At 45.5% G+C, this 13,249-nt stretch overlaps 1 protein-coding gene across 18 annotated transcripts in view; it reads left to right on the plus strand.

Moving 5' to 3' along the window:
* Foxp1 (forkhead box P1) overlaps window positions 1-13,249 on the plus strand; it is a 597,317-nt gene that overhangs the window by 556,308 nt on the left and 27,760 nt on the right. For all 18 annotated transcript variants that reach the window (XM_029478340.2, XM_085840212.1, XM_085840223.1 and 15 more), the window contains one exon: window positions 1,521-1,608. In XM_029478340.2, coding sequence (XP_029334200.1) covers window positions 1,521-1,608 — 88 coding nt within the window. The remainder of the gene's footprint in view (window positions 1-1,520; window positions 1,609-13,249) is intronic.

The following is a 13,249-nucleotide window of genomic DNA, read 5'->3' on the forward strand; positions in this document are numbered from 1 at the left end:
TCTCTCCTTTTTCTCTCCCCTCTCCCCTCTCCCCTCTCCCCTCTCCCCTCTCCCCTCTCCCCTCTCCCCTCTCCCCTCTCCCCTCTCCCCTCTCCCCTCTCCCCTCTCCCCTCTCCTATTCATTTTGAAAGAGTTGAATAATTCCTATTTAAGCACACCTGAACTTGGCCATTTTCTCAATTACACCATCCTTTTTAAAACCAGTTGTAAACTATTATTCATGCAAGGTGAGTAACTGCTAAGACCCTCGGCTTGGGCTACATGGTGTGGCCTGCACTTAAACAGAGAAGACTGTAGTCATTATTTCTCACTAAGATGGGAGCTAATGTCTGACCCACCATGTCTCCATTTTACCTTTTATTTATTTATTTATTTATTTGAGGGGAGGGGTAGGTATTAGATATTTAATAATTATGAAAGTCACGAGGCTGTATATACATTTTGGATTTAGGATAAAAGTTGTAACTGCTTTTAGAACACAGATTATAACTGTCTTGCAAGTGTTCCTGAGTAAAGGATATTTCCTGAGAACCACGTGGAGTTTGGCTTCTCACCTCATGAAGTCAAAAGGTAGACATTTGACGTGGATAGTTTTTGGCCTAAATTTTATGAGAGTCCATGTTAGTAGAATTTAAGGCACATTCATTTTTATTTATATTCTCTCTCCCTCTTCCCCTTTCCCTCTGCCCCTCTCACTCCCACTCCCTTTCCCTCCCTAATGAGAAAGGATTGAGTAACTTGGGTCCATGAATTTTTATTTTTGAGATTTTAGGCAGTGATTCAGCCCTCTGATTACCAGAGTTCCTGCATATGTTAGAACTGATTGAAATTTTACTGTGTTAGCTTTTTCCCTGTTGTAAAGTCGAATAAACACTGAAAGGACCACAAGACAGGCATACTCAGCATGGGGCCAGCATCATCCATGGTCCAGGGATTGAAACTCTTGACAGTCAGGGCACTGGGCAGCTCTGCCCTGGGTCACTGTGTGTGTCTCCTTGCCTGGTACAGATTCTACACCTGTGGGTTCCGGCCTCACGTGTCAAGGCTGGCTTTTCACTCTTTAACCATCTCTTCTTTTCACACAAACGTGACATATTGTCAGTGTAAGGACATGGCATCTTTTCTGGAAAACCAGTATTCTTGCGGCCAGACGATTCTGTCCAGACCCTTACAAAAGTCTGAAGCACCCAGCAGGCCTTGCCTTGCTTCCACCACTGCCATGATCTTGAAGCACTGCACTGACTTAATCTCTGCTTTCAAATTTATGAGAAATCCATGGCTCCCTCCAGATACCCGGCACAGTGTTTCCCTGTGGTGATAACCGTGTGTCCAATTCTGTGGGATGATGGTGGTATGAACAGGTGGGAGAGGTGAGTGAGGGCCAGCCACCCCCTCCTACACGGGTGTCCCCCCACCCCCACGACGAGACCCGCTGCTCCTGCATAAGCATCCTGGTAACTTGTATTCTTTTCATTTTTGTTTTTCCATTTCACTTACCAGTTTTCTATGTATTGTTGCAGACATCTCAACAGTGAGCATGCGCTGGACGATAGAAGCACAGCTCAATGTAGAGTACAAATGCAGGTTGTACAGCAGTTAGAGCTACAGGTAAAGCCACATTTCTTTCTAATATTTCTTGAGTATTCCTCAGCTCCTACCCCTCTGCAGTGTTCGAATTCTCTGATGGAAACCCCACAGCCTGTTGTCCATTTGATCTTATAATTGTAACCTCTTTTTAAAAATTATTATCTGGGGAAGCTCAGTTTCATCGCACTCTGTGGGACTGACACTCACACCTTTCTAGGCTCCAAGCAGCACTGTGTGAGTCACCACCCTGAGCCTTCCCTCTCTCCTGTCTCCTCTTCCGTCTTCCTTCTTTCCTCTCTCCCTTCATTTCTCAATCTCCTCATCTCTTTTTCTCCTTTCCCCCTCCTCTCTTCCCTCTCTCCTCTTCCTTCTCTTCTCTTCTCTTCTCTTCTCTTCTCTTCTCTTCTCTTCTCTTCTCTCTTCTTCTCTTCTCTTCTCTTCTCTTCTCTTCTCTTCTCTTCTCTTCTCTTCTCTTCTCTCTTCTCTTCTCTTCTCTCTCTCTCTCTCTCTCTCTCTCTCTCTCTCTCTCTCTCTCTCTCTCTCTCTGCCATCTCTTGTCCGTCCCACTTTCTGGTCATCTGTTGTTGCTGTACCTCCCAGAAGTTGCTAATGATGTTGAAGTGGAGCTAAAGGGAGTGAGTCTAAGGGAACATGTGCGGAAGCGGGCAGAAGATGAGTGTGTGAGATCGGGATGGGCGAGTGAACCCACAGACATGTGTGTTCCAAGCCACATGTGAGCCATCAGAACATTCAGTCCCTGTTTGGCCTTTGGTCCCTTGTCTCTTTCCTGTCCCTGAGAGTAATTGTGTTCACTATATATTTCAAGTACATAAACACATATTAATACATGATGCATATGCTGTATGTATGTCTGCCATATCTGCAACATGGTTTTGGGAAATGCTCTGGGCTATATTGAGTGTATTTTATGACTGGAGAGTGAACTTGTACAGTTTCCCTGTGAGGGAGCTGGAGACATTTTAAATGTGTGTTGGACTTGTAGGTAGAACTTGTGGATGCACCTCCATATTTTAACAGTAACCACCCCCTTTTGGTGTAATTAATCGAAAATTAGTTTCTGAAAGTAAAAATTGGGTCAGAAATGGAGATTATGAAAATGTACGGTTGCAAAAGCCTGACCCCGCAAACCCCATTTATGCAACTGAGTTCCAGAACGCTTTTGAGTGGTTGATGACTCGGGACGCTTCGTCCCCCAGCCGGTCCAGTGTAGGCAAGAGGTTAGCCGGCGAGGGGAAATTAAAACAATGTTGTACATTATATTGGTACCAGCCATGGAAAAGCCTATTTTGTATGCAAGGCAGCAATGCCGAGATATATGGAGAGCCCTAGGCTAAGTACAGAAGATAATTACATTTGGAGTTTTACTGAGTTAAGTCATTTACAGCTTCAAATAGTTGCAGAGAAAAATCAGCCCAAACACACTTAAACTTTGTGTTGTGACTTTTTAGGACAGAGAGGATTTTCTAAAAAAAAGAAAAAAAGAAAAAAAATGTCTTATAAGAGAAACTACAATTCTGGTAGAATACTTTTTTCTCATGAGTTATTTTCTTGAGCTTGTTAATATTTTCCATTCAGAGAGCAAATATAAATTTAACAAAAATAGTGAGATGTTTGTACAAGCTTAGAACATAGCATAAAACCCGTTTTCAGAAGCATATTTAACCTGAGCATATCTGTAGAGAAGAAAAGCAGGTAGGATTAACCCACTCCCCATGTCTGTTTAAAAGTCAGACTTTACAAACGTGGATTCCACTGAATAGATACCTTACGGCCTGAATATCTATATGGTTATTGGTGGTGGTGGTTTCAAAATGATGTATGTCTCTAGATTGATTTATGCGCTATGAGATTAAATTCCTATGACAGGCATAAATAGGTTGTTGGAGTTGTCACAGTTTGCCCAAGTAGGTCTTCCTGTCTGCGTGGTTGATTGTGGGCCACTATTAGTTATTAGGGAACTGAGAATATACCTTATCAGCGTCATCAGTTATTATACACTCTCCACAGAGAAGGGTGGGAGAATGGGCAGAGTGAGCCCATCGGTCAGCCAGGCTGTTATCTCCTGGCAGGCCCTCTGATGATTTTGGGTGGGTGGGGCATAGGACTAGAAATGGATAAGAGGAAGGCTGGATGGACTGTTTTCAGGTTTCATGTGCTCTGAGATTGCAGCCTTCAGCCTCGATCAAACCAAAGGCAGGCTTTTCAGTAGGTGATAGAAAGAAAGCTGATCTGATGGAAGTCAGCCAGGTGCTTATAGTTACCTGGGAAGTCACCAAGTTTTGCCTGAGAGTTGCTTTCATGGAGAAGAGGCATGGCGGGCACGACGGTCCTGCGGGTCCCATTTCTTCTTGGCTTAAGAGTATGGATATAAGGGGTGCATGGTGCTTCCTAGGAGTTAGCACAGAATGACAAAGTGGTCAGGGTGAGAGACTGTCCATGAGAGGTGAAAATCACATTTCATTGTGTGTACACTGCGTTATAAGGAGACACAGACAGGGCAAAGCCCATTCACCTATAACGTGCAAACGTTCGTACTCCATGGAGATAAGACCTGGTAACTGCACCAGACGCCCGATGGGCTACAAAGCTGACAACATTTACTATAAGGCCATTGTAGAAGTTTGCCAAACAACCTCTGCTCAGGGGGATGAGAAATGCCCTTATGTTAGTCACGTGTTCCACTCCCCCTCCCCTACCGGGGTTCCTGGCTGTCTACAGCTCTGCCTACCCCTCCATATGCCTCCTCAGCCACAACGTGTAAAACCTTCAGCTCTACATCAGTCAGGGCGGCATCCCAGCAACTTCATAAGACAAGCGCTTGCCCACCTTTGATTGAGGGATACTGGCTCGTTTATTCATCTCCTTGCAGAGTGCAGCCCTCTTTGGAGGCTCTGTGAAGGATGGTAATGGTTAGAAGTGGGTAAAGCTGCCTTCCTGTTTCTTGTATTCTACAAGGAAAATTGAACTATAAAATAGATGGCACGTGGGAAGCTAGACAGTGCCTCAGCAGTTAAGAGCTCTTAATGGCTCTTGCAAAGGATGGAGATTCCCAGTATCCACGTGACGGCTCACAACTGTCTGTAACTGCAGTTACAGGGGATCTGACGCGTTCCTCTAGCCTCGCGGGCACCTTTGCATACACGGTGTACATAAACTCATATGCCACACACACACACACACACACACACACACACACACATGAATTATAAATAAAATAAATAAATCTTCCAAAACCATGAGTGAGTTGGGCTGGAGGTGCATAACCATACCTGCACTCAGGAGGCAAAAGCAGCTGGATCTTTGGGAGTTCAAAGCCGGCCTGGTGTACACAGAGAGTTCCAGGCTAGCCAGAGCTAGGTAGCAATGCCCTGTCTCAAATAAAAAGCAAACCGCCGGGCGTGGTGGCGCACGCCTTTAATCCCAGCACTCGGGAGGCAGAGGCAGGCGGATTTCTGAGTTCGAAGCCAGCCTGGTCTACAAAGTGAGTTCCAGGACAGCCAGGACTATACAGAGAAACCCTGCCTCGGGAAAAAAAAAAAAACACGACAAAATACCTCATAGATAACAAGCAGGACTGCCATTGGCTGGGCAATTAGTTGACCTGAGTTCTTCACAACAGCAGAAACGTACTCAAAGGAGCGTTCCAGGACTAGAAAGGGACCAGGCAAAACTAGCTTAGTTCTTCGATTAGACAATCGAAACCTTGAGTAGTTCCTATTGGACTTGTTTCTGTGGTGCTGGGGATTAAGTCTAGTCAGCTGTCTACCCCTGAGCTGCACTCCTAGCTTGAGTTTGCCTGAGAATTCACAGCTCTCCTGCAGACTAGATGAAAGAGCGTTTAGATCGCAAGCCTAGCAACATTAGTAGCTTTGGGGACACTGAGCAAAAGTGCTTAAAGCTGGATTCCTTATCTGCTAGCCACTTGTATAAATTTCATTATTTCCATATTTTTTGTTGATTTATTTTTATTTTGGTAAACGTACTACTATTTTCTCTCGTTTTTGATTCAAGGGACAAGTTGTCACTTCTTAGTCCAAGCTGGCCTTGAACTCATGGCAGGCTGACTGCCTCAACCTCTTGAGTATTGGGATTATAAGCGTGCTCACCACACTCCGCCTGAGAACGTCCACTTTAATGTACTTAACTACAGATTGCAATACCCATAAAAGCAGAGCAGTGGGGGCAGGCAGGGACCTGTGAGAATACTTGGGGGAGACCGACTTGGACACAGACAGCTTCTCATTGCTGTTCCCTGTACACGTGATCTCCCGTTCTCAACCACGGGCTGGGGCAGCACCTAATCTAGAAGAGAAAGCCTGCCCAGCACTGGTCCAAAGAATTGCTTCTTTTCGCTTAGGGCATTTCTTTCCCAGTCCAGGGAATTCCTGAACGCCTTAGTTTCTCAGAGTTAATTATAAAATTGCTAGTTATTAAGGTGTAAACTTGAGAAATATTTGTAGTGCCGTGGCAGAGGACGGTTATGCTTCAGACAGTTCCAGAAAAAGTGATGCTGTATTTCCGTAGCCTGCTGCCTCACTCACCCACTTTGTGTTAGGAGAGGTAGAGGCCACTCGTGTGCCCCTATCTTACACGGGCTCACACTGGATCTTAGCATGGGCTCAACAGGATCTTAGCATGTGCATGCGTGAGAGTTCCTTTCTAAGCCAAAGGATAATAAAGACTTTATACAACTAGACAGACGAGTCAAATCCAAGGAACTGAAGCTGGCAAAGGCCACTTCCGTGCTGTCCTGTGTACCTAACAGTACCCTCGGTCCATAGTGTTCCCAACAGGATCCTCGGGTTCCATAGAGATCCCAATAGGATCCTCGGGTCTCTACTCCATCACTTGCAGCCCTCTAAAGAAATGAACCTCTGTTAGCCTTGAGAGGTAATGGCTACAGATGTTTCCCTCCTGGAGTCCTTACTGCAGGGCTCCACTCCAATCCAATGCAAAAGCTTTGGAGACTCTCTTACCAGCACCGGACATGAGTTTCCCTATATCCATGTAGGTAAAATATGACTGGACCCACAAGGCCCATGTATCTGCCAACATATTAACTACCAAGCAAGGGAGGTGTGCATCTTTGAATATATAATGAATGTTTTCTTACCAATGAAGAAAAGGGTTGGTCAATCCCATTCCCAGTTTGCCCTTGAAGTGGTCTTATTGAGAGGAAAAGAGAGTCAGAATGTCTCAGAGCTGATGTTCTGTGACTTTTCAACATTTCTTTCCTTGTTTTGCTATTTAATATCCAGTTAGAATGTCTTACCAATGGAGTAGATATGGGTCAACCCCAGCTATTACTTAGGAACCAAACATTATGAACCCTGGGAGGCTGAGAAAATGTAGACATGTCCATAGCAAGAGAACATGGACCACAGAAGTCATTTGAATCAAGGACTTTTTGTTCAGGTCAAATGGTAGTATTCTTTATTATTCCATATGTTAAATGTTCTCTTTGGATGACATATAAAATGATATATAAAAATGTGAGATGGAATTGCTGAGGTTAAAATTGTGGTCTCAACATGGGTCATGAAGTGAACAGCTTTCCCTCCACCCTGCCTCTGCCAGGAGCGAGGGACCCTGGTGCAGGAACTAGGAAAGCTTTAAAAGTAAGGACAGCTTACCCCATGGAGCACAGTCAGGAGAGTCGAGGAGCACGGGATGCCTCTGGGAGGCCTTGGCACCCACTGCCTACCAGGTGTGAAACTGAGTGGGCACATTCATAGTATTTTAACTGGTGACCCCAGCTGCTGACATGCGTTATCAGTTTGTTCACCCTTTAAGCTGTAGATGAGATCACACACACACACACACACACACAAGACGTGCACAGGACATAACTCCACCTTTGGAGAAGGAAATACTGAAAATCACAGGCCAAAAGAAAGCCCAGCAGTGCTGGCCTCGTGGGAACGTCTTCAGAAGGCACGGCCACATTAGCCACTTCTCATCCTCTACAGTAGGGTATGTCTTTTGAATTAAAAAAGAAAATGTCTGGAGGTGATGTATTTTCATTGTGTGCCACAGGGCTGTTTCTGGACAGGCTTCCCCCCAGACCCTCAAACCCCTAAGTTGGTACTGAAAGCAGATGAGGGCTGGGGATGTAGCTCAGACGGTGCAGAGTCACATGTACTGAGCCTTGGTTCCATCCCAACACACACACACACACACACACACACACACACACACACACACACACACACTGCAAACAGGCAGGAGAAGGAGGACTCTGTTTAAAAGGGTGGGCATAGAAGAGTTTGTCAGTAATTAGATTTCATGTGGTTGTCGCTACTTCCCCGAGTGCATACTGACCATCCTGAAGCACTGGATGGAAACGAGCAGGGACCCCTGCTGTATTAACAGTAGGGAAGGAGGGCTAGCATGCCTCCAATACTTTTAGGTGTCCATGCCACAGACAATGGCAGAGGCTGTTAGCAAGGAAGCTCCAGGCCAAGGCAGCCACCCAAGAATGGGCCCAGATTGTATAGAGGAGACAGAGAGCCTAAGAAGACAGTTCTTAAAATTTGGTCTAGGTGAGCAACACCAGAGTGACCAATCATCCCAGCCTGCCCTCCTAGGTTAGAAGAAAAGTTTAAAAGATGGGGCAATCCCAACTAAGGTAGAGCAAGCTCCCCCGTCTGCCCCTGTAGGAGGCATTGTCCACTGTACTGTGTCCTGCTTGTACAGAGCTCAGAGAGGAGCCGGACATCTCTTGGCTGGCTGCTGGACTTCTCACATACAAGTCACTGTCCCTGGGGCTTTGTACCCACAGTTTATCAACCCCCCCAGTTAAGGACGCTTGGCAACTTCCCCTTATTCTTGTTTGTTTTTATATAAGGAATGGAAATCTGTATGTGGTTGTATCTACTGGGCGTGCTCATAGTAATGTGTCTCCATGGTTTCCAAGGGTAGCATTCTGTCTGTGGGGATCTGAGATTGCTTAGTGCAGTGGTTCTCAACCTTCTTAGGGCTGCGGCCATTGAATATATACTTTCTCACATTTTTGGTGACCCTCAACTATAAAATTATTTTTTGTTGCCCCTCATAGCTATAATTTTGCTACTGTTTTGAATTACAGTGTAAATATCTGATATGTAAAGGTGTTGCTACCCACAGCTTAGAACCACTGGCTTAGAACATGGTATTCATCTGCTTCAAGCAAGGGGTGAACCAACCTGGTTCCCATGTTATTGCTGGTGCTGCTGCCTGCGGTCCCTTCCTTTCCCCAGAGGATCTGAGCTTGCCCACCTAGCAGCCAGTTACTAGATTTAACATCTGGTCTATGATGCGTATTTATGTGTTCCTTGCCTGTCTTCGAGATCTCCCTCCCAAGGGACCCTGCCCAGTGATTCTGGAAGCGGTGGGAAGTTTGGTAACTGGTCCACACTGGGAACTGTAAGCTGTATGGAAATGTCAGCAGAGAGAAGACTGTACAGGTTTCAGTAGCAGGGGGAGACATTAATCCTAACACAAATTAATTACAGTATGGGCTTTGCATGTGATTACCCGCCATTAGCAGGGCTATTTGTAATCACACCAGCTTCCTAGACTTTAGCAAATATATTATCTGTAATGTGTCCCCCTTTGGCCCTTTCTAACCCCATTTGTGGCCATGCTCGGGATGTAGCAGCGGCCCCAGAGAACCTCAGAGAGTGTCGGGGACAGCAAAGGCCTAACATTACTGGTGACCTCCTGTGGCCGTGGCTTTGAGGCTGGAGCCAGGCGAGGGGAGAGGGAACGTCTGGGTTTCTCACTTGCACATCCTTCTTTGAAAACCCGAGACACTTATTTTTCATAATTTAAAATCCTGCCTAAGTCTGCAGGCATTAGGATTCCAAGACTATGACTTGAGTGTTAGTATGTGTCTGCTTTAAATGTCAAGAGAGTCTTTAGTCACAACATGTGAAGAATGTTAAAATGGTGACAGAACACAATAAAAGCAGGGAAATTCCTGAGTTGGGGTGAAGTGAGGCGTGGGTCACTGAACATGGTAGTTGATGGTCAAGAAATCTTGACAAGTTTGTCCTGGTGCTGAATTCAGAAAGAGTGCGAATGGCTGTGGAGTGGATGGATGCAGAGTGACTGTTTGGTCACTGACCAGGTTGGTGGAGGAGCTGTGGTCCTTCTTTCCGGAGACTCCTGTTTAGGCTATGTGGATTTTACTTCTGAGCCCTCGTTCCATTTCGCTCGGGTCACGTGCAGCTCGGGGAGCAGCGGAACTGAGTACCTTCTGCCACAGTCAGACACAGACAGTCCGACTGTTGGCTTACCATACATAAAAGCTTGCTTCGGAAGTGAGATAGTCTCTCCGGTGAAATCCATTCGAGAATGGCGTCACCTAGACTCCCATGCATTCACTTGGGCTGTTGTGGCCCTCACACAAACCCAGGCTTCCTGTTTGCTGTCTTGAGAGGTTGGTTAGCAGGTTTAAGCAAAATGTTGGAGTTTAGCAGTGGGCTCCTTGGGAACATCTCAGTCCCACCAGCTCCTCAAGTGAGGTGCCTGCCGTCACTGCCAATCCCAACTCCTTTATCAGAGTGGTGCCATTAATCAGGGTGAAGAGTGATATATGGAAGATTCTTTCTCTCCCCCCGCCCCCAATTCAGGGACAGTCCCAAGGGAGTTTGAAGATCAGACTGTCTGGATAATGTCACACCTAGCGTTATAAAGCAGGTCTCTAGTTTTACTCTTGTCCTTTCTTGGCTTCATGGCCTCACAGGTGTTCATCCTCTGTGCCTCAGTTTCCCCAATTAAAGAACATAAATCAAGTGGACCCAGAGCCACAGGGATCTTTATTATCTGTCCAGGCAGATAACTTACTGGTCCCTAATAACTGCAGTGCTCTTACATTAGGGACACTCATTTCAGTAGAGCCGTATGTGTCACTAGTAGGAATTGCAAGGGTGCCCTTACAAAGTCCTCCCAACAGCAGATAGGAGGAGGATGGTGAAGGAACCACAAACTCTGCTCCCTTCTCTCTGGCATGCGGCAGCTGGTGGCTCTCATGCCTGGCTTTTGTCTTTGCAGACACTGAGTGGAACACCATAATTTGGCATTAATGAGTGGTGTATGAGCAATGTATGAGTTCTAAGCGTCCACAACTTTGTCTCTCTGAAAAACCCAGTTTGAGGCTTGTCTAATAGAAGAGGGTGTGACTATCATCCAATAGAGAATAACCGTTTGCCCAGGACAGAGTGAGGCCCCGAGATAAGTCTGTCAGCCTTAGACCCCATCTTCCCACACTTCCTGCCTTATTCTCGTCTTTAAGACATGGGCCTTCTCTCCCCACCTAGACTCCCAGCTGACTCCATTACACCCCATTGTGTGGATCCTGATTCCAAAGATATACCCAGCCAGTGTAGACTAGACTGATTTAATTTCTCCTTTAAAAAAAAAATTGCAGCAGGTATTTTTAACCTCCATGAAGCATTCATTAGCAGCACTGAGCTTGCTCTGTGCGGAACTCAAGCTCAGAACAACCCTGCAAGTTCAGAGATGAGGATTCCATATTTAGAAGAAAAAATGAAATGCTCCAAAGGATTACAGACTGTGCTCTGAGGCCAGAATTTGACACAGCACAGTAGGAGAGTGTATCTGTTACTCGCTTCCACTCTGCTGCCTTTCAAGAGAGTTGGTATACAGACTGGGTAATTCCAGTGACCCCCCCCTCCCGCTCAGGAGCGCCCTCTAAGGGGACCCACTCTCCTGCTTGTGTGCCACCCACTGGGGAAAGCATTAGGGAAGAGGGAGTCGTACCAAGGGTATGCTCCCTACGGTAATACTCGGTATTGCCACATTATGGAAGGAAAAGATCCAGGGAATGTGGATGGCTTGGAGGAGTTCGGGGGGGGGGGGGGGATGTGATCCTAGCTCCGTCACTTAACTTCAGGGTGTGGATGTGGCTTGTGTCCACATTGTAGTTGGTCCTGTCTGCTGGAAGGTCAGACTTGGTGGATACCGAGAGGATGGCGCCCCCATGCTTGGCCTTTAGATTTTTCCTCTTTCCACACTACTTATTCCTTGTAATTGCTACATCGGAGATGTTTACCCCCAAATTAAGTCAAAATTAATATTCAGCAGACTCTTCCATAAATACCACCTCTCACCCTTTAATTTGTGTTGTTCGGCCTGGGTAGTCTACTTACTTCACAGTTTTAGAAAGAGTGGCACGCATGATACCTGACTTAATTCCTTTCTGCCCCATCCTAGTTTTCAAAACAAACTTGAAAAATAAAATAAAGCAAAAAACACTGCAGAAGAGTATTTTCGTTTTAGTGTGTCTCCAGAAAAAAACCCACAAAACAAACAAACAAAAACACTTTAGGGCACTTAATGTAAAAAAAAAAATGAATAACCATAGAAAAATGCTATTCCCCATGCTTTAATTGTTTTGTCTGCGCCACTCTGAAAACCCAAATTCCTTTGGCATTATGTGTTTAGAGACTTAGTTTGGCAGTTCAATAATGCACCGAGAAACAGAGGGTGGGTAGCATCATGTAGATCCTAATATGGCAGCGCTTTCATTTCCTGTTTGTTGAAAGATAAATGCTAACACTGTAAAGCGCCCCCCTCCTTCCTCCTCATTTATTCCTTCCCAAACCACAAGGGAATAAAAAGAAATAAAAACTCAAATGTGATATGGCTGTTGACTGAGCCAGCCGGTAGGGAAGACATAGAGACGTGTTTTCTTCTGCCATTGCGTCCCATCCCCCTTCTCTGCTTTCCCCTAACTCCCGAGCCCCTACTTCCCATCTCCCCACCACCAGAAATAACTTGGTTAAAAATGTGAAGTAGATTTAATTTGGGCATAATTTTAAGGCTCAAAAAAAATAAGCTGGGCTTTCTAAAGATTTAAAGTCAATTATGAGATACTAAAGGAATAAATAAGTTCCTCCCCTTGCTTCTAAGGCTTTGTTTTTGACACACTATAAAGCTTTTGAGGATGCACACATGTATAATATAGAAACACTCCTTCCCTTCCTATGTCTACATTGTCCCTTAATGCTACATCTGTCTCCTCAGCTTCACTTTTTTTTTTGGAGGCCATATTCCTCTCCACTTACCTGAGAGTAGTCATCATTGGAGGTCCTTGCCCCAGCTTTCTTGTGATGTACTAAAGTTATCACTGTATCAGACTGGTCCAAAGCCAGCGTAAAGGTTCTAGCACCTAATGAATAGTGAATGTCTGCTCTGCCCATCCCGTTTGAAATATCTATGACATCAGAAGATAACTTTTTTTTTTCTGAGACAGGGTTTCTCTGTGTAGCCCTGGCTGACCTGGAACTCACTCTGTAGACCAGGCTGGCCTCGAACTCAGAAATCCGCCTGCCTCTGCCTCCCGAGTGCTGGGATTAAAGGCATGTGCCACTACGCCTGGCAGAAAATAACTTTTTTATGAAGTAAAGATACTGGGATTATTAAGGAAGCATCTAGTGGGGTACTTGATGTTGAACCCCTGAAACAGATGTTCTTATTGCTCACCTAAAGATGGGAACCCCCTCAGTTCTGGTATCCCTGCTCCTCCCAGCAAGACGGACTCAGCTAACTTTCCACAAGTGTATCCAAGTATCCATGAGTTTGTCCACAACCACAACAGATGAATTTATGAGTGTGAGCTAGCTGCTCATCTTGC

The sequence above is a fragment of the Mus caroli genome, unplaced genomic scaffold (genome assembly GCF_978045245.1).
Source record: "Mus caroli unplaced genomic scaffold, Mus_caroli_1 scaffold_7, whole genome shotgun sequence".
Classification (NCBI taxonomy): domain Eukaryota; kingdom Metazoa; phylum Chordata; class Mammalia; order Rodentia; family Muridae; genus Mus; species Mus caroli.